The sequence below is a fragment of the Gymnoscopelus microlampas genome (genome assembly GCF_963454915.1).
Source record: "Gymnoscopelus microlampas genome assembly, chromosome: 10".
NCBI classification, from domain to species: Eukaryota; Metazoa; Chordata; class Actinopteri; order Myctophiformes; family Myctophidae; genus Gymnoscopelus; species Gymnoscopelus microlampas.
This window is the reverse complement of record NC_139947.1, coordinates 14,938,591-14,961,344: the sequence shown is the minus strand read 5'-3', so window position 1 is coordinate 14,961,344 and position 22,754 is coordinate 14,938,591. Positions and strand designations below refer to the sequence as shown.

Here is a 22,754-nt window from a genome sequence, read left to right as displayed (position 1 = left end):
CTATGACGTCAGTGAGCATCCTGAGGGTACCGAAGGACCCGCCCACCTCGCATCAGCAACATTATGAAAATCACATAATTACAATTGTTCGGGTGAAATTCACCCGCAACGTTAGTGTTCTAGGATCTAGGGTTAAGAGTGCCCTGAGATTAGGAGGTCTGGGTTAAATTCCCGGCCGAGTCATACTGTACCAAATACTTTAAAAAGGGTATCCAATGACTCCCCTGCTTGGCTCTCAGCATCAAGGGTTAGGCTGGGGGTAAGTCCCTGCGACATACTAGCATCATGTCGACAGGTGGTGTACTTGTACATCATGGCTGGGGGATGTACTTGTAGCCTACATCAAGCCGCCTCACACTACAGAAACAGGAGATAGGCTCCTGACCTATGGGCCACATGTCTTGGCAAGGCTACTTACTTACTCTTTATTTCCCAAGTCATGTTTGAGTAATGACAACAACAAAAGCTATGGAGGAAGAAATTGACTGTGACTGCGTTAAAAGCATGACACGACAGAGGGTCACACTGATGTAAAAGCAGAGTTGATGAGGCAGAGAAAAAACAGTGCATGAGAAAGAACAGATTGAGATTAGATGACCCAGAAAAGTACTGATGCTTTTAAGAGTGGTTTGCTGAGCAGCGAAAGGGACAGGCAATCAAGGAAAGAATAAAGTTTGAAAGGATACTAAAGTCCTAACTGTTCATTTAGCCATTTGTAACTCAGAGATTGTATACAAATGGAACCCATTTTTACACTCTTAGAGTTAAAGTTAAATTAAGGATTTTACAGGAGAACCAAAGATATGACATGAAGTTATCGAGAACCCCCAGAGAAGCCTTGAGGTAGCAAATAAAGAGGCCTTATACAGTAGGTAGCAATAAATTTGATGCCATGCAGAACAAATTTCCCTGCGGTGACCATACTGTACAGTATATCTTGTCCTCAAAAATGCATGTATTTTGGGAATGTCAAGGAGTGTGAAATATTCTGGTCTCAAGTGGTTAATATATTGTATGATTTAGTTGAAGTTTCAATTCCATGTGTATCACACTCTTTCTTTATCGAATGATGATTCTTGCTGGAGTTGCTGAAACTAAAACATACTTGAGTCAAGGTGAAAACCTCAACCTTTGTGTTAACAAATGGCAATTCTCCTTTCTCAATGTTTTAGGTTTAGAATTGTCAATCGATCGCAGCAAGAGCAAACATTCATCAAGATGTGAAAGTAGTCATTTTGTAGTCATCAAGAAATGTGTTGGTAAACCTGTGAGTACAGTATATGGTTATGGTTAAAGGCATAGAATGCATCTTTACCCTGTGTTTATATAAAAACACTATAAACACAATGTTTACCAATAATTTCCCTCTATACCAGCAGGCATCTGACTGCCACTGGAGTGGTGTGGTGGTGTTTACCTGCAGAAACACATGTTGGTGTTTTCACTGTTTGTTTTGATAGACAGGGTTGTTTTTGGGCTACCAAAACAAATACTAATACAAATACAAATACAGTGAGAGGGCAATGTGTTTCTGCATGTAAACATCACCACACTATAGTGGCTGATGACTGCTGGTATGTAGGGAAATGATGTGTAGAAAATGTATGTATTGTCTCATTATTTAAACACATGGTAAAGTTACATACTATCCCTTTAAAGTGAATATTTAAAAAAGTGGGAATAGATGTATTTTGCTTTGTGTGGTGTGTGTCACTTCTGCTATGGATGGACGCAGTCACTTATGATGCATAGCCTGCGAGCTAGTTCAGGCAGATACACTCGAGAGGAGCTTTATACACATGTGCAGCGCTATGTGGGCGATGTACTGTGACGTGTCAAGCAGCTGACCAAATTGGCGGTCTACTTAAGCTCACCTGATTCATTGCACTTCCTCTTGCTGTCAGTGCTGCCACTGATGTTGTATGTGCTTTGTTTGCTCCCACCACCACCCCAGCACCACCAGTAGGCTCTGCTTTCCCTAAGGATTCTGTTTTCCCCTGGAGGGGGGGGTTTGTTATAGATGTATATCGGCCTGCTCTTAAATGGTTGTCTGCTTATGTGCTGAGCAGGGAGTAATGTATAGCAGAGCCTTAACGCCGAGATCAAAAATAATATTCACACTTGTATTTACATGTTATGTTTCAATATTGTTATTAAACAAAAAGGTAGACAATACACCACAAGCATGACAAGACATAGGGCACAACATAACCCAACCCAACATAACAATACAATAAAGACATAAGAACAAAAAAAGACAAATCCTATGATACTTCTTCACACCAAATACAGTAGGATAATCACAATATTGCTGCCAACAGCATCTCTCCCATATACAGCTCAGCCATTTTTATCCCTCCCTTGCCTCCCAATTAGTATGACAACTAACTGGCATCCTCCGTCACTCCAATACACAAGACATTTGACCACTCATCCCCTATATACTGTATGGCGCTAATGGCAGCCATGCTTCTACAAATTCAGCCAAGGTACCCCGCAGAACATAATGAGTCTCTCCAAGGGCATTAAGCGTAACACTTTTTCAAACCATAGGAGGACACTTGGAGGACTGTCATCAATCCATTTATTAAGGATTGACAACCGAGCAGATGTCGAATTTATAAATAAAATGTTCTCACGCTGTTATTGGTCTCAATCTTTCGTGAGTTATCTGACTGAACTGCTGTTATACTCTTTTGGGGGAGCCCTATTTTTAGGGGGTGGTGGGTGAGAGGGTACTTTATACATGCACGCACATACATGCTATGCACAAATAAACATGCATGTTGACAAGTACTTTACTATTAGCCTATTATTTTAGGAACCTATACAGGAAACTATAAATGTATACAGGGAGGGGGGGCACTGAAAGTTACGACATTTTTATACTTTCAGGAATGAACTATTTTGTAGTTGTTGAAAAGCCTTGCAGACAGAGGTACTGTCCTGTAGCCTATATGGATGTTTTAAGAATGTAGATGTTTTTTACTTCCAAAGAGATATAGTTTTTGTTTATTTTGATTTATTATTTTGTATGTTTTATTTGAATACTACATTATTTGGCTACTGTATTACTAAAAAAGCCAACAAAGACATTTTGTAGGGAAAATACAAGAAATAATTATTTAAAAAAATGTCCATGTGATTTTGTACATCCATAGATTTGTGGAATAAATGTATGCGTAATAATTGTGAAACAATGATTAATTCTCTCACTATAATCATACCACCAGAATCCACAATCGTCCCATCCCTACTTTGATTGTGATCGTGACCCTTTTGACCCAAAAGATAATGATCTCTTCAAAACCTGATTTTTTTTTAAATAAATTACTACTATACTGTACCTGTATACCCATTGAACTCTGTTTGAACAAGCTGTTCCAATGTTTCTTTCATTGATCCTCACATCCCTCACTTGTGTCTCTTCCCTGCGTCTTAGCTCCTCTAACATAACGATGCGACGATCAGATGCAAGGTTGAAACGCGAGGCCGGAGGAATTGATGGGGTTCGATTGGTCAAATGAGAAATTGTTGTGGGACACTGTCACTCTATCAGACCGTTGACAGCGACGTTCATCAGACAGGGGTGGGGTGCAAAGTGTTGCACTTAGTTCTGATCATTCATCCATCAACTTCTACAATAAACATGTCTACAGTATTGACATATGAGCACATGAGGTTTTGTTGGCTATATAAATTATATATACTGTATAGCAGAGGGAGAAAGAGACAGATAGATTGAGATATAGGTGCGATGGACTATAATTTAAGGTTACAAATGGACCAGTAAGGGTCCGGATTTGACGTTGATGACATCATCGCTTGTGACTTGTTGCCGTGGTGAGAGGCCACGGTGCCCTACCGCCTGCCCTCATCTGCCTCCTGTTAATTGCTCGTTATGTGGGGAAATGCGTTTTTAATTGTCCACTGGTACAGATCATCTAAAGTTCATTAGAGCTAATGTCCGCAAGTTGGACAGGCAGGCAGGCAGACAGACAGACAGACAGACAGGCAGGCAGGCAGGCAGGCAGGCAGGCAGGCAGGCAGGCAGGCAGGCAGAAAGCAGACAGAAGCTGATGGCTTGTAGATCTGCTATTTTCACTTAAACTGTTATGTTAAACTGTTAAACTGTTAAATGCTATGAAAAACAAAAATGGAAAAAATGGGAATACCCAACTAAAGAAAAAGTTGAGTATTCCAAAATTATACTTAAGTACGGTACTTATAAGTAATTATTTACTTTTCACCACGGCACTGAATTTACTGTTATCATCCCCAGCATGCCATTTAACCCATTTTGGGCGGGAACCCCTATTTGTAACTATACCTTTCAGGACGGGAACCCCTTTTGGGGTTCTTCTTGCTATGTACAGTATATATCAACGTTTTTTGACATTTTTTAATAAACATTTGAAGTTTTTCAGAAAACAGAAAATAGGATTTAGAAGGCGTTTTTAGAATCGGCCTCAGGTCTAAATGGGTTAATAAAGCACTTCAGGTTAACAATGGTGGTCTAATAGTGGCGTTAATAGCTTATTGACTCTGCCTCAGCTGTAATCAAACTGGACGTGGATCCCATTGATTTAGTTAGTTTTGTACCTGTCAGCTGTAAGAATGCGCCATCGTCTGGGACAATTCATTACCACGCTGACTGTCTGTCTCAGAGCTTTAATTATATACTTTCTTCTAAAGTTCTTCTCTTTTCTTTCCTCTCCCCTTGTCTTTCTTATGACCCCCCTCCACCCCTCCAGTGGTCGTGTTGTATTTGCAGGCGATTGGAACCAAGGAGTGGAGAGAGGTACTGTAAACTGACCTAGTTTGTCTGATTCCCCTGTAATGACCGTGTCTGACTGCATATCTACCCAAACTCATTGTAGTTGTTTTTTGTTTGTTTGTTTGTATTTCTCATCTTTCAGCAAGTTCAAATAAGGCGTGTTTATTTTAAGATTTTTTTTCCCACAGAGAATGCTAGAAGTTAAATGCTAATTGTTCCGTAGAAACGTAGATATAATTGGCATTGGAAAAGTCCCACATCTCTGTCATGTTTAATGCACAAAGGGGATGAATATTTCTCCTTCTGGGAGGAATTGTCATATTTTTTCTCTCTTTTTAGCCACCTGAAGGTACAGAAAAGACAAGCTTGGCATGCAGCTTGTAGCCCTGCTGAGTGACTTAAATGTATTTCAAAGCTGCAAAGTTCAGTTTGTGGTTTTGATGTGATGAAATGTTGTCAGTTCAAGAAAACAGCTGCTTCACTGCTTCTAATGGTATGGATAGGCTAAATTCAGAAGTATTTAATATACATGGAAATATCACTTAACTTATGTATGCATGTGATCTGTCTCTCCAGCTCTTTAGTAAACATAAAATACATTTTCAGGTTGGGGTACCAACTGTATCCAATCAGGAGAGAGAACTCATCCAGGACATAGGATAAACAAGTGAAATTGGAAGTGATTAAACGATAAAAAAAAATGTGTGGACACATTTGGAACTGGGACGCAAACTTTGAAGCTGATAAAATATCTTTGGGGGTTCTCTCTACTCTACTGATTGGATTAAATTGGGCTTGACCTGAAAAATATAATTGAAATTTAGCTGATTTATGTTTGTCTTTTTACTAAAGAAAAGTGCTTGAGAGATAGGGAGACCCCTTGTTACAGAACAAAAGCATTTGTCTTTTTTTACCTTTTTTATTTAAACTCTTTACAAAAACATATCATCACTAACTTTCGGTGATACGTTGAAAGATTAGAGACACTGTGTGTGTTACATATTCAGTTCCATCTACAACTTTGGGACATAACAGAACACAACAGAATAATAGTAGAAGTATATTGCATTACTATCGGAACATAGTTACAAGTACTGTACATATGCACCCTAGGGCTTCTTTTTCTTTCTTTTCTGAAAAAACAAATGTTTGGCTGAAAATGTAGTTGAAATCCAGCGGGCGGAGTTGTTCTTGCTGCATAATGCTTTGATGAAAACGGAATGTCCCCACTTCAATTTGTTAGAGAGGTTTGAACTCCCCAAGGCCGAAAGCAGCCGATCTGTAAGCTTGTAGATGGGCTGTTTGTGGCCCATGACATCGAGGACAGAGGAAAGCACAGTGTGTACACAAATTAAAATGGAAGAGTAGCCTATACCAGACCTGCCAAAGAAAAGACCAAGGACTCCAAGAGAAATGTACTTTGTCGGCCTCGCCTCGTCACATATTATGTAGCAGGTGATTTGGCATTCAATTCACCATTCATCGCCTCTACTCTCTCACTCTTTCAATCTCTCTCTCTCTCTCTCACCATTTTTTCCCCTCTCTCTTTCTCTCACACACACACGACACACACACACACACACACACACACACACACACACACACACACACACACACACACACACACACACACACACACACAACCTTCAAAACCCTGTCTCCCTTGCCAATTTGCCTCTGACGAGATGTTTTTTTTTTTCCAGTTATTTATCCACTGGCGCTGATGTGTGTCGCCGGGCCTTTGATAGTGCCGATCCGCTGGCGTCTAGACGCCTCACGCGCCCTCATCCTAACATGACAGGACCTAATCAAAAACACACCATGAACTTGAACCATAATCAGCAGAGCAAACATCCCACTGCGGGCCCATGCTAGCATACACACGCACACAGCAAAATTGTGAGTTCATAATTGCACTTGAGAGCAAACCCCGACAAATCCTTTGTTGGCTTTGACATAATGCCTCGTTAGCACATCATGCCTTCATATTTGGGTGGGGGGATTGACAGTGAAAAAAAACGAAACACTGAAAGTTATGGCAAGAAAAATTCACATCAATGTCATTTTAAGTATGGTACTAGATAGATAGATGGATAGATAGAGGGTTGGGTAGGTCAGCAGTACAATCAGTCCTGTCCCAGGCAAAGAAGGCAAAGAGGTGAATGAAGCCTGTAGGCATGTTTATTTAAAGGGAAGGAAATGGGTTAGGTGTAGAGTGTGGTGAAGGGATCAGGGCAGGTGGTGGGTGTTGTTCGTTGGCAGGGTAGTGGGCAGGCAGCTAGCTGGTTAGAATTCCCAGTCACTGAGAGCTTGAACTTCTGATTCTACAGAGGAGGAGAGGAGAAAAATGAAGCATTGCGTTAGTTCATGCAGGGCACGGAGGTCACATACGCTCAGCTGTAATCATCTGTCAGTCTGCTGATTGCTTTCAATCAGCCACGCTTTCCCACACACCAATCACACCTCATTCCCTCAACAAGGCTGTCCGTTTACATATGGCTTCCTCCTACACTGGATCTCTGCTTTTCAATTGCTGCCACACGCTTCTGCTGCTGCTGGCAAAACTTGCCTCCACCACCCCAGCTTCCACCTTTTAGTTCAGAGTCTTGCATTACTCAAGCGTTTAAACTGAATGTTGAACTGAAATTCATGTGTGCATGGCTCTTAAGTAAACTGGAATTTAATGTTTGCATGGCTCTAAACTGAATTCAATGTACTATGGCTTTAATGTTAAAATGCATTCAAGTTTGCATTCAAAGTTTGCACGACTCAAGTTATTCTGATTAAATGCATATAGCGTTCCCTGATTTTCTTTGCATGCTGCTTGGCAAAATTTAGGGAACATCTTAACCCTTGCATTGTGTTAGAAACCTGCATACACTTTTTTATTTTTTATGTATATGTTTACTTGACAGGGACAATACAAAAAACAATGAATCAAGTTATAAAACATGAAACAACGTTGCATTGTACATGGGCTTTATAGCCGAGGCTAATTTGCGACCCCAGTCCCTGGTTAGACCTTTCTATACAAATATCTACCTAGTAAAAAATTCTGTTACAAAAAGGACATGCATGATTTTCATTTATTTTGTATTATTTTATAAAAATCCTTGTTTTAGTTTTTTTAACTTAAAAAAAAAAACAATATTATTAAAAATAGTGACACATAGTGGTGTGTTAAGGGTACATTTTTTCCCAAAAGGGTACTTTTTACCTATTTGAACTTGAAAACGGGTCAAAAATGACCCTAACACAATGGAAGGGTTAAAGAGCGGAGCCATTATGCCAAGTTTAACTGTATTCCATGTGTTGCAATAATGGTTAAATCTACTTTGATGTGAGTTCCTGACTGAAATAGAGTCTCTGACTAAACAGGGATGGCACAGATTTCTGCCTGTGTCTCTGGTCTTCCTTATTTCACTCACTGTCGAGCTGAGAGAGGACTTTTATGCAGGGCTGGGAATGAACCACAGCTGCGGTCCGTCAGTTCCTCCTCCCTCTTCTCAGCTGTGGTGAGTTGCCTAATGAGACTGCTCATTAGGCAACTGGAGCTCTAAAGTCTAGACGCACTGGAGCTCTAGGCGCACTGGAGCTCTAGGCGCTCTGGAGCTCTGGGCAAACCTGCCTCTGATTGGCTCCCTGGCAGCAAGGGCCAGGGGCCAAGGTAATTAAAAAGAAGGTACGGTCATCTACGTCATTTTCGCTATCCAGCAATTCCAGCCGGTAGGTTCGTTGCACTGGGACACTGGGAGGCAAACTGCAGCCGAGAGTTCGGTGGAATACATGATTGGAGTCAATGAGGGCCAGGTGGACCAGCTTATGAACAAACACTATTTCTGTGACTGCAACCTTTGTAAAATACTCGGCCCAGGAAAATTAAAGAAGACGCTATAAACTATACAACTATACATTATAGAGTGTGCACATCGAAAAATAAATGATTATAAAACAACCTGTGATATTTCTTCTTTTATATTTCTGAACCGATTAACTGACAAAGGACGCACTCGTTCAGAAATACTGTTTGTTCATAAGCTGGGCTAGCCGGTTCACCGAACTTCCGGTTCCAATTTTGCCTCCCATGCGCGTTAATGGTACTGGCCTGTGCTGACTGTACCTTCTTCTATCAATTACCTTGCCATGGGCCAGGAAGCCATTCAGATTAAAAGGAATACTAATATATGATTTCTTCTTTTATCAATTACTCACCCTATAAATCCTTGATTAAGGGAGTGTGTGTGTGTGTGTGTGTGTGTGTGTGTGTGTGTGTGTGTGTGTGTGTGTGTGTGTGTGTGTGTGTGTGTGTGTGTGTGTGTGTGTGTGTGTGTGTGTGTGTGTGTGTGTGTGTGTGTGTGTGTGTGTGTGTGTGTGTGTGTCGCATTTCTTCATGGTGAATGAAGAATATATATATATTTTAAATAGGGGCCAGGATCAACATCAGCAAAACTGCAAACTATCAAAATCATGTTTATTCTCTTTGGATTCTTGATTCACTGTGAGGAAATGTGACAAAAACAAACATTCTCCATGAATGTTTGTTTTTTGTGAAGGGCTTCACAGGGTCAGCAATTGATAGGAATCTTTCATTTTTGGGATTGAAGTATTCCTTTAACTCCCCTACAGTTATTAGACACATTTCCCTGGGTAACTAAACAATCTGCCACCGTTCACCTGCAATGCATCAGCACCTATTAACCAATCAGTCCCCCATCGATCGATTATCAGCCGTAAAATAGAATCGCAGAGAGGGACTATCACAGGATTTCTCTGACGGGTCGATAGTGCCAGGTAGGTTGCAGAGGTCCAATAAACTGGCTTGGTATAATGGATAGGATGGTGGGTGGAGGTGGGACTAAAGGACATGAGCTGGGGTATTGAGGCTGTTTGGAAGGCAGTGCCGGGGATCAATAGCTCATTACACCATGTTGTCGGGGACAGAGATGGAACGTTCCACCGAGGGGGATTACTGGTCTGATTGTGGAGGAGATATAGCGAGGAGGGTGGGCCGTGGGGGCTGGGACGGGAGGGCATTTTGGGGTTTGCTTGGAATCTACGTCATGTCCCCGGGGACATGTATATTTAGCACATACTGTAGACTTGTTTCGTGTATATATATATACCAGGACGTGAAATGGATTTTTTGTCATGGGAGAGATCTGTGTTTCAGAGAAAACTTTAATTTGTTGTTGTTGTTGTCAGCGGTTTCGCTCTAGGAGTGCGACAACTCATGTTTTTTTCCACTATTTAGTATTACAGTACCGTATTTAATATATCTTCACCATATTCTCCTTTCTTTGATCGGCCCAGCTTGTCCATAAATTCTCCTAGAAGATACATTCAAACTTTAACATCACATACTTTTTGAAATATTTAACTTTTAAAAGTTTTTATTTGATACTGAAGTCAATGGGGAGCCTTGTGGAACACCATAGTTGGACGTCAACATGGCATCACAGTGTGTCCATGCTGTTTCTTCAGGAACAGTACTTGTTTTGTCACTGTCGGGTATTGGTCACACTTTGCATCTGTGTGGGTTTTGGACATACAAAGTTTTGTTCTTTATCATCTTCATCAATCACAGTAATTTGTGTATGACAGTTTTATTTGTATCTGTTCAGTGACAGTTTGTATCTGTGTGGCCACAGTTTGTATCTGTGTGGCCACAGTTTGTATCTGTTTAGTGTATCTGTTTGGTGACCGTTTTTATCTGTGTGGTGACAGTTTGGCAGGACAGAGGTGATTGACAACACTCTGAACCCCGACTTTGTACGAAAGTTCTTCCTGGACTTCTACTTTGAAGAGAAACAAAACCTGAGGTTTGATGTGTAAGTAACCCTGCCTGTTTTTGTTGTTGTTGTAATCTCTGTACTAAATGATATCCCATTAAAGCCTGACATTACATCGCTTGATAACAAACACAAGCCCGTAACTGCAGGGCTTTAGAAGCCTACAACACAAGTTTAAAGCACGTGAGAGTTCAGCACTACAGACAGTGATAATTTCATTTTGGAAGCCACTTCAACATAATGAGCAATACTGTCAATTGTCAATAGCTAGCGCATAGCGGCCCATTAGTTCAAGTACAAGTACTGTACAAATTCTATTTCAAGTACTGCTCACCACTACCTGCTCACACATTTAACGGCATATTAATTCAGTCAGAAACCATTTCCTCTCCACTGATTGGACAAGCCAATCACCACTGAGATTAGGTGTCGAGCTGTCCATCCAATCACAGAGCGAGTTGAGAGAAAGGCCAATTTCAAGTCAAGTGGTGGCGTTCCCATTAAATCACTGTCAACCGGACCACTGGACCACTGATTAAATCATTGTCAACCGGACCACCACACCACTCATTAAATCAGTGGTTCTCAACCCGTGGGTCGAGACCCAAAGGGAGGTATTTATTTTAAGGGGGAGGGGGGGTCCCAAGATGACAGTGAAGGGACAATTTAAGGACTTTTAAGACCTAAAATAAAAACTGGTCAAACATTGGCCTAATTGTCAAATAATATAAGAAAGAGGCAAATCATTTGAAAATAGGCAGAAAATATTGAGCTTGTAGATTTCCTATTGTGATCTGCTATTTTCACAATATTTCTGTGGAACTGAGTCAAACTAAATGTAATGCCTCAACTCCAATAATTCCAAGTGTTTATCAGAGTGGGGACATCAATGGTAAATGGTGCATTTATATAGCGCTTTTATCCAAAGCACTTTACATAGATTGTGCATTACATTCACCCATTCACACAAACATTCATACACCGATGGCGGAGGAAACCATGCAAGACACCAACCTGCTCATCGGGAGCAATTAGGGGTTCAGCGTCTTGCTCAAGGACTCTGACATTTCTACACTTCTACATAATGAGTATACTTTTATTTTTGGTACTTTCAGTATACTCTTACTCAAGTAAAGTTTGAACCCCAGACTTTTACTTGTAACAGAGTATTTCTACATTGTGGTATTGATATTTTTACTTAAAACATGTGAGTACTTCTTCCATCACTGGACTCTTTTAGTTCAAACAAACGCAAACAAGGCAGATTTTTTCCATACACAGAATAACACTACAAAACTCGATTATGCATGTTTGCGATAAGGACAGAGCATTAGCAGACCTGCGTTTTTCTGCAAGGTTGTTCCAAATATGTGGTAAAAACAAATACTGAACGCCGCTTCTCCACCTTTTAGTTCTGATTCTGGGTTCAGAAGGCAGACCTGTCCCAGTTGACTGCAGAAGTCTGGATGGTTCATGATAGAGAACAACATCAGAAATGTACTGTATTTTGGCCCTGTTCAATGCTTTACAAACGGCAGTATTTTTAAATCAATTATTTGACAGACAGGGAGCCAGTGTAAGGATCTAAGAACTGGAGTGATATGATTTACTTTCTCGGTATTAGGTAAAGACTTGAGTTCTGAATCAACTACAGTCATCCGATAGACACCGCGAGCTGAAAATGAAATCAAAGGAGTGAGGGAGCAGCGGCTCTACTCCATGTCTCTCCCGAATGATCTTCTTACACTTACCAGGGGTGAAAATCTGGCTTGAGGCTGGGTGGGTCGGCCGTGCGCGAAGCGTGCACGCGCACGAACCGTAACCTAACCATCACCCTAACCTAACCACCTTGAAATTAGGTTAAGTTAGGGTTAGGTTAGGGTCATGTTATTTAATTCATATTTTTGCCTGATTTTACTGATTTATTATCAAAAAAATAATTATTTTAACATTTACTTTTTATTATTCTAAATGACTTGGGGGGGATCCAATCTGTCCCCCCGCCCCCCCCAGGATTTGCACGCCTGACACTTACACCTGTTATCTTACACCTCTTATCTTACTGTTACTTTTTTCATAGTTTTTTATTTTAATTTTATTTTATTCTTTGTAGAGTATTGGTTCTCAATGTGGTGTCCGAGGACCCCCAGGGGGGTCGCCAGCAAAAATGTGTTAATACAGCATCACAAACATTTTAACCCCATTATCCATGTATTTGTTGCCTATTCACAAATATCAGATATACAAACTCACATCTGCTATAATTTTTTTTATTTTTTTTACTTTTATGGCTTTATGATAGGATAGTAGTCTGAGAGGAAATGGGGAGAGAGATGGGGAGTGACACGCAGCAAAGGCCGTCGGGATCGGGACTCGAACCCGCAACATGCTGTCAGGCTACTTTGGAGCTAAGGTGCCTGGACCGCTACGCCAGGTGTCAGGTCCCTGGCACAAAACCTTTTCAGATGGGGGTCCGTGGCCAAATGTATACAGTAGATCAATTTGGTGGTCCTTGGCACAAAAACGTGTGAGAACTACTGTTGTAACACTTGTTTTGAATGACGCTTTATAAATAAACTTTACTGTACCTTAACTCAATCCATTAAGACCGGGAACGCATCCGTGTCACTTTAAGATTTCTTTGGCTATTCAAAAATAGCATTTTTTGAAAAATCATGAAAATGTGTGCAAATCTTTGAATATATATATTTTTAAAGCGAACATTTCTATCTCAAATCTTTGCTTTTCTGGTTGTCTAAAAAGGGTTACCGTTGGATCTTACCATGTAACGGTCTTTCATAACAATCCAATATGTTCTCTTTACAGGTACAATGTAGACTCCAGAAGCTGTAACATGTCCAAACACGTAAGCATGAACTTCAGTAATGAGCAGATGAGTACATCGTTGCTGTCAGGCAGAAACCTTGTATCTCTGTGTTTAATCATTTTTTATTATAAATTAATTCCCTAATTAAACTTTGTTGTATGAGAATGTCACGTAGTGAAAATAACCGATCTATAAGTTAACAACCCATAACTTTGTTGTTTGATAATGTCATGTAGTGAAAATAGCCTATCTACAAGCTAACAACCAATTGCATCGCTACGCATTATGAGCTTATAGATCACCTATTGTCACTATTTTTGAAAATGTTTGGACATAATCGAACATTTCTGCCTATTATGACATACCCAAATTAGGGACACCAGTTTGGAAGTGACTGTCTATGGGTTTTATAAATATTAAATCAATGAAAAGTATTAACTAGGAGCTTGTGAATAAAATAATATCTACATTGGATGCATTTGAACAGTGGTTATTTTTATTTTTTATTTTTACCAGTTTTGGACAAGATTTTTGCCTGACAGCGACGGTTAGCAATCGCCTCGAGTTGGCATGAATAAGATGCCTGTCAGTGGATCTTTAAGTGGGGTCCAGGGACCCTCACGGTTCCTTGAGGCTTCAAGGCTTGTAAATGGACCCTTACAGGTCTGTAACTCTGAGAGTAAATGGAACCAAAGGGGCCCTTATGGGTCCCTTTGGTTGTATACTCTCAGAGTTATGGAGGTCCTTGAAATTAAAATGTTTGAGAACCACTGCTCTACGTTATGACCTTGATTTGCTGATGGTGTTTTCTCTTTTATCGCCATGCTGGTCACATCATGTGGGAGAGCAGAAGGTAGTAGCATTATCTACACTCATTTATGACTGAGTTAAAGCAGCAATCCATGACTTCATTGCAACTTAATCCATTAAAGGACAACTTTAGTTTTTTACAACCAAGGCTTATATTTTAGATTGTAATTAAAGTAAATAAAATATGAGTGTACATTTTTTTTAATTTACTGCTTTCTATAGTTTTAGCAATTTTTGCGATCTTTTTTTACAGTGGGCGGGGGCATTCTGTCCGGTGACTAAATATGTCTTTTTTTACACAATAACCCGGTGTTTTCTTTATTATTATTTACAGTAGCTCTTCTAGCCCCCAATAACTCACATCTGGCCATCAAAGACCACAGGAACTTTTTTTATTGAGTAAAAAAGGCATATTTAGCCACCGGACAGAATGCCCCCGCCCACTGTAAAAAATATCACGAAAATTGCCAAAACTATAGAAAGCAGTAAATGAAAAAAAAAATGACACTCATCTTTAATTTACTTTAATTACAAGCTAAAATATAGCTGCAAGCAGCAATTAGCGGTTTCGAGAATAATGGCAGACTGGCAGACTGTGACAAGAGTGGCAGACTGGCAGACTGGCAGACTTTGACAGAGTGGCAGACTGGCAGACTGGCAGACTGGCAGACTTTGACAGAGTGGTAGACTGGCAGAGTGGCAGACTGTGACAGAGTGGCACACTGGCAGACTGGCAGACTGTGACAGACTGTGGCAGACTGGCAGACTGGCAGACAGACAGACTGTGGCAGACTGGCAGACTGGCAGACAGACAGACAGACAGTGACAGAGTGGCAGACTGGCAGACTGTGACAGACTGGCAGACTGGCAGACTGTGACAGAGTGGCAGACAGACAAACAGACAGACTGTGACAGAGTGGCAGAGTGGCAGACTGGCAGACAGACAGACAGACAGTGACAGAGTGGCAGACTGGCAGACTGGCAGACAGACAGACTGTGGCAGACTGGCAGACTGGCAGACAGACAGACAGACAGACAGTGACAGAGTGGCAGACTGGCAGACAGACAGACAGACTGTGACAGAGTGGCAGACTGGCAGACAGACAGACAGACAGTGACAGAGTGGCAGACTGGCAGACAGACAGACAGTGACAGAGTGGCAGACAGGCAGACAGACAGACTGTGACAGAGTGACAGAGTGGCAGACTGGCAGACTGGCAGACAGACAGACAGACAGACAGACAGACAGACAGTGACAGAGTGGCAGACTGGCAGACAGACAGACAGTGACAGAGTGGCAGACAGGCAGACAGACAGACAGACTGTGACAGAGAGAGAGAGAGAGAGAGAGAGAGAGAGAGAGAGAGAGAGAGAGAGAGAGAGAGAGAGAGAGAGAGAGAGAGAGAGAGAGAGAGAGAGAGAGAGAGAGAGAGAGAGAGAGAGAGAGAGAGAGAGAGAGAGAGAGAGAGAGAGAGAGAGAGAGAGAGAGAGAGAGAGAGAGAGAGAGAGAGAGAGAGAGCAAAGTGCACATGTCTGAATTAACAGGGTCATGTTTTGCATAATGCAATTTAAATGTAAACTGTGACAAGTGGGGTTTGAGCCGTGGACCTTTGGCACATGAGACTAACACTGTATTGATCAAGCTATTCAATCCACAGCCTTGGTCAGTGAGAAGGGAGAATCCAACAAAACAAAACAAAACAAAAGAGGGAATGAAGTACATCATACATTGAAAACAACTACTCTCAATAAGCGTTTCATTTAACAATTGCATGTTTATTCATTGATACAGTCATGTTGTGTGTAATGCAATTGAGTTGAGGTCTGCATGAGGTGAGATTTGAACCGGCGACGCTCTGGTATCAAGGCAGATGATTAAGCCATTGGGCCAACAGACCCAAACTGATGAAAAGGGAGTTCACACACATGACACACTTTCACGCAAATTGCTCAGAAATACTGGATTTAAATGTTTTTCAAACTGCTCAAAATTGCAGACAATCTAAGGGCGGAGTTTACTGGTTAACAATTGCACATGCATTCATTGATACAGTCATGTTGTGTGCAATGCAATTATAATGAATTCTACATGACGTGGGATTCGAACCAGGAACCCTGTGGTTTCAAGGCAGATGATTAAGCCATTGGTCCAACAGACCTGTACTAGTGAAAAGGGAGTTCACACACATGACACACTTTCACGCAAATTGCTCAGAAATCCTTGGTTTAAATGTTTTTCAAACTGCTCAATATATTTCGGAATGGAAACTAGTGGAAAATAGTCGATCTACAAGCTCACAACGCGTTGCTATCTAAAAAGGTGTGAGATTGTAGATCGGCTATTTTCACAAGAAAGTATGTCATACATAAAAAAAAACTACTCTCAAAAGCATTTCGTGTTATTGTCTAAACATTGCACTTGTCTGAATTAACAGGGTCATGTTTTGTACAATGCAATTTAAATGTGAACTGTAATAAGTGGGATTCGAACCAGGGACCTTCGGCACATGAGACTCACACTCTACTGGTGGAGCTATCCAATACACAGCCTTAGACAGTGAAAAGGGAGAATCCAACAAAACAAAACAAAAGCGCGAATGAAGTACGTCATACATTGAAAATAACTACTTTCAAGTATGCATTTCTCGTCATCTTTAACAATTGCACATGTATTCATTGATATAGTCATGTTGTGTGCAATGCAATTATAATTAAGTCTACCTGAGGTGGGATTCGAACCGGCTACCCTATGGTTTCAAGGCAGATGATTAAGCGATCAAGCTATTGAACCAACACACCTGAACCTGTGAAAAAGGGCGTCAAACATGTATTTGACACAGTTTCATGCAAATTGCTCAGAAATCCTGGATTTAAATGTTTTTCAAACTGCTCAAAATTGCAGACAATCTAAGGGCAGAGCTTACTGGTCAAAGTGATACATGTGTTCCTCATGAGTCAAGGCACATGTGTAAGCAGGTTTAACGGCTGTCGGCCAAACGAGGCATGACTTTTGCCTGTTTAAAGTTTGCATTTTCAAAAAATTGCTATAGCGCCCCCCTTTGACCAATTGGAGTAAGATTGGTTTCAGTGATACTTGGAAGGACCCTCTACAATATTGCAAAGTGTCAAACAAATGTGAGTCTGCATGTATGTGTTAGGGGCAGATGAATAATTTAAAAAAAGCTGCAATTTTCATTGGCTTATAAAAGCTTAACGTTTTCACTTATGGAAAATCCGCTTGGTTACGTCTGTCGGCATTGGTCCAAAGTTCATGTGTATACAGTTTCGTACAGATTGCTCATAAATCCCAGGAGGAGTAGGCTTTTTACTGCTTTTTACTGCTTTTCATAGAATTCGAAATGGTGGGAGATCTAAAGGTCAGAGGTCAAAAGTCAAACAGTGAAAGTTGTTAGGCATGAGGAGACGCATGTGTGTATCGAAGTTTCATGGCTGTAGGTCGAACAGGGCATGAGCTGTACCTGTTCAAAGTTGGCATTTTCAATTGAGTGCTACAGCGCCACCCTTTGGCCAATGGTTGTGAGTTTCGGGTTTTCGCCGTTTGGCATAGCCCTCTACCATATTGCCGAATTTCATAAGAAGTGACCAGGCGGTTAGGCCAGAACTGGCAAAAACGGCGGAAGAATAATAATGAAAGTGTAGAGATGTAATAGGGTTCGAAGCCTGATAGGCTCTCGAAACCTAAATATAGACCTTGGTTGTAAAAAAACAAAGTTGTCCTTTAAGACTGGGAACGCATCTGTGTCATTTTAAGATTTCTTTGGCTATTCAAAAATAGCAGATATACAGTACAAGCTCATAGTGCGGCACCGAGTGTCGTGCTTTATGAGCCTGTATCTGCTATTTAAAAAAAATCTTGAACATTTGAATATATATATTTTCAAAATGAACATTTGTAACTCAAACCTTTGCTTCTGGGATTCCCTGGAGCAAAACATTTTGAGATGGGGGTCCGCGGCCAAATACATATCTGAAAATGTTTTCTAAACAGTATGTTGCTATATCAGTGGTGCTCCAACTTTTCCATGTCAAGGACCCCCAAAATGATAAGTGATATGTTGTTCCAGGGACCCCCAGAAGCACAGATCGGAAAAGATTTGCAAAAATGTTCCACGATTGTTAAAACAATTGCCAAATAAATCATAAAATGACACAGATGCGTTCCCTTAAAGGAGACATCCGGGCATTTTAAGTGTTATCTTTGATGTGTGGCAAATCACTCACCAACGTAGAAATGCCCATTGAGTTACTCCACAGATCCCCCTGTCGACCCCCACCGTTGGCATAATAGGAGGCGCGTGAATAGCCCAGATTCGCCTATTTTAACAAATGCGAAGTCTGTTTTTTTTCTCCTAGCACTCATTGGGGAGTCCCATGATACCCTTACAGGCGTTGAAAGTCCCGACAAGCTAACCGCTAATAACGGAACGAGCTAACGCTGGCTGCTTATCTCTCTGCCTGGCAACACCAGGTTGCCAGGTTCGGAGAGAAACAAGCAACAAGCGTCTAGAGTGAAAAGTCTAGAGTGAATAATAAAGTTTGACTGTGTTCCTGACGTTGTCTTGAGTTATAATAACAGCAGATCAACAATACACAACCAAAGCAGTGTGTGCACTGGTCTTTGAAACCTCGAAATGTAACCTCGTCTCGGTTAATATGATATTGGCGTCACGGACGCATCCTTGGTATTTTAGCAGTGACGTCACGGACTAATCCTTAGTATATTTATTATCCTTATATACGCGTTCGCTACACATGTGTTTTTTGTTTATGTTTTTTCACGGCTCGCGGTACTCAAACACTAGCGGGATTATTATTTCTTGACAACATTCAAGTAGAACTATGAGAAGGTATAACCCAGCTAAAATAATGTGTCATTATAAAAATATATAAATGATATATGATTAGCAGTCCACTTCCTCCTGTTGGTACGGATGGATTCACATTGCATCGTTCCGTGCCCGAATACGCATGATCCGGATCCGAGACTAACTCCGGAGGCGGTCTCGGGTACGGTACGGTGATCCGTTTCGGTGGAACGATACGCAACGTTCACACTATCACAACATCAGCCAAGTGGTCCAGGGTGGGCACCCGGGACCATAGTGTGAATCCGCCCTAAGTGTCCTACCCAACACCAGGGTCTAATGTCTCAATGGAAGAGTAGGAAGACCACCTCCAACCACTACAGATATACTAGTTATTATTGTATTAACATTCTCTACCATACATATTGGCTCAAATAAAATTGTATCCTTTAAAATGAGTTCCGAATTGCAGCCTTGAATTCACTATTTTCATAATGTGCTTGTCTTTTATTTTGAAACACATGCTTCCATTGCTCACAGTAGGGAATTGTTGCGTTGTTGTGCGCCTTTTATGTTATTGTCATATTTGCTCTGACAGTTTGGGCTCATTTTCATCAAAGGGCAACGCGAGCGCCAGCTGCCAGCCAGCCGGGGGAAGTCATTAATATGGCACATTGTCACTTCATTTTTATCTGTCTGCGTTTTGTCACTTGTTCAGGTAAAACATCTTTCAGAAGTTCAACTTCAAAGATGGAGCAGATGTTGTTTGAAATGACATATTACAATATAGGCAGGCACAACTTTGTATGCTGGCCATACATCTGCAGCAGCTCACACACGCACGCACGCACGCACGCACGCACGCACGCACGCACGCACGCACGCACGCACGCACGCACGCACGCACGCACGCACGCACGCACGCACGCACGCACGCACGCACGCACGCACGCACGCACGCACGCACGCACGCACGCACGCACGCACACACACACACACACACACACACACACACACACGTGCACGCACGCACGCACGCACACAGTACACACACTGTTACCATGTCTCTTGGAAAGGGGCTGACAGAACACACATAATAATGTATTTGTAATAATGTAATGTCACAAATATAACACAGATATAATAATGTACTATATACAGTATAAAATAATGTAATGTTAGAACACATAATAATGCAATTAAACAATATTACACGAGAGGGTGTGCTTTGCCATCATTATTACTTCTTCCACCACTGGCCAGCATCAATAACACTTTTTTCTTTCTTCTCTCTGTTACTGAGATATGGCCAATTATGTCATTTTGACTTTGACCTTGATTGTGACCTTTTAATCCTAAAAGTTAATCATCTCTTTGGGGGAGCTTACTGATCAAGTGTCAAGTACCACCATCTGCTCACCAGTTATTGTTGACAGAAAAACAGACAGATAGACAGATGGACATTATAATATACTGCCACTCATTGCTGTGGGCAAAGTAACAAATCACAAAGCACACAAATACCTGTCATTTAAAGCTGTACGTTGGAACTTATTTTAAAATAAATTCTGATAGTGATCATTGCTATAGAGTGTTTGTTAACAGAGGTCTCCATGTTTCTCCAGCTCATTTGTAAACTGAAAATACATTTTCAGGTCGGGATACAAATTTTATCCAATCAGGAGAGAGAACCCTGGTTGGAGTGAAATTGTCTCTGTTGTGTCCATGTCTCTGTTGTGTCTGTGCTGTGTCTCTGTTGTGTTTGTCTCACCAGCCTCTTTTGTCTCCCATCCAGTTCCTGGGTCAGACCTTCTGCACTCTGGGAGAGATCATTGGCGCTGCGGGCGGACGGGTGGAGAGGACGCTCTCGTAAGTCTCCCAGTATCCCATACTATACTGTACACATCACTGCTTCTCAACCTTTTCAGGCTGTGACCCCCCAAAATAATCATTTGTTCCAGCGTTCTGTTCATCTCCACCACCTGTTCTCTCCCCTCCGGGATTTCATCCAGTTCACTGATGTGCTATCAAAACCGATTGCGTTTAGCGTATCAATCAATACAGAGTGATTTACAATGTCAAATGCCTTTTGGAGGTCCAGCATGACCATGCCGCATTTGCCCGTGTCCACCTCATGTTTGATGTGGTCGTTCAAATAGAGAAGGCATGAGTCAGTGGAATGGGATGTTCTGAAGCCAGATTGCAATTCGTACGCTAGTTATTTTTCAGCAAGATACTTTTCAACCTGTTCATACATTTTTTTCCCATAACTTTAGAGATAATCGAGTCTAATTTTCTTCCATTTTTACACAGAGGGTTTACTCTCGCTAGTTTAAAATCTTGGGGGACCCCAGACTATCTCCCCAGGCGTTCCCGGGTACGGTACAGTGATCCGTTCAGGGAAACGGTACACAGTGTTCACACTAATCGCACGATCTGCCATGTGGTCCCAGGTGCGCACCCGGAACCATAGTCTGAATCCGCCCAGAGAGTGTACAAATGGAACCTAATGGTTCAATTACAACTGGGGGGTCCTTGACCTTCACTTTGAAAAGACTGAGAATCACTGCTCACTACAACAAGGAAGGCTGCTGGACAGAGATCCCTGTGTTTGTTGATGGCCGCTGTTGATTGTGTACTGTATAAGAAAGAAAGAAAGAAAGAAAGAAAGAAAGAACTGCATGAATCGTTTTAACCATTTAAGCTTAAACTTCATTGTTAATTCTCAAAAAGGCATTTGAGGTTTCCGTCATTTCCAATGAATTAAAGGAATATTGAATTTTGATTATCATACAGAACATCAGCTGAACAAAATGTGTAATAAACACTTTAGTTGCGGCCACATCTACAATAGTTTCACCTTTTGTGAAATCTGCGTGGATATAACCACAGAGTCAAACTCACAAACAACCTGTTTATAGAAGTTACTGTTTGGTATGAATCCCTCAAGCTGAAAGAATTATTTAGGTACTGTATATTTTCTATGCATTATAACCCACACGTTGCAATGGCAAATGCTTGCATCCAACACAACTGTTGAAGGTGTAATATCAATCAATACTAGGATTATTTTTCAGCTGCTAGATATAATGTTACACATACTGCTATGTTCTGGTTTAGCTCATCACGGACGTCATTAAACAGCTTCTTACACTAAGAAACACACAGTACCAGATGTTTTACAGCATTTTTTACTTACTCATAAGCTGACTTGACATAATCTGCAGATGGTGTAAAAAAAGATGATGTCTGTTTGGGGTGCTGTATATTTGTTGTTGACAACTCCACACCTCCCTCACAGCGACATCAGTTTGCTCAAGGGAGAAATTGCGTTACCTTCAAGAGCAGCACACTGCTCTTAACGGTAATGGACAGCAGTCATTTGATTGGCCATGATTGAACCCACCATAGATAGATAGATAGATAGATACATAGATACATAGATACATAGATACAGTACATAGATTGATAGATTGATTTGACCACGTTCATGAAGTATTGCATAAATTACCTACCGGCTGTGGGGATGTTATTTCATTCATGAAGGAGCCAGTATTGCATAAATGACCCACCGGCTGTGGGGATGTTATTTCATTCATGAAGGACCCACTATTGCATAAATAACCTACCGGCTGTGGGGATGTTAGTTAATTCATGAAGGAGCCAGTATAGCACGAGGAGTCCTACCGGCTGTATAGGGATGTTTTCCTGGTCAGGGAGTATAT

The 22,754-nt window shown here is 41.2% G+C and overlaps 1 protein-coding gene across 2 annotated transcripts in view; it reads left to right on the top strand.

The window, feature by feature from the left end:
* LOC311052854 (copine-9-like) overlaps positions 1-22,754 on the top strand; it is a gene marked incomplete at both ends in the record, with an annotated part of 132,331 nt that overhangs the window by 24,161 nt on the left and 85,416 nt on the right. Inside the window, 4 exons of one of the 2 annotated variants that reach the window (XM_084068085.1) lie at positions 4,755-4,801; positions 10,502-10,605; positions 13,393-13,432; positions 20,825-20,898. In XM_084068085.1, coding sequence (XP_083924211.1) covers positions 4,755-4,801; positions 10,502-10,605; positions 13,393-13,432; positions 20,825-20,898 — 265 coding nt within the window. Of the gene's footprint in view, positions 1-4,754; positions 4,802-10,501; positions 10,606-13,392; positions 13,433-20,803; positions 20,899-22,754 lie in introns of both variants that reach the window. The other variant, XM_084068084.1, reaches the window with a different exon arrangement.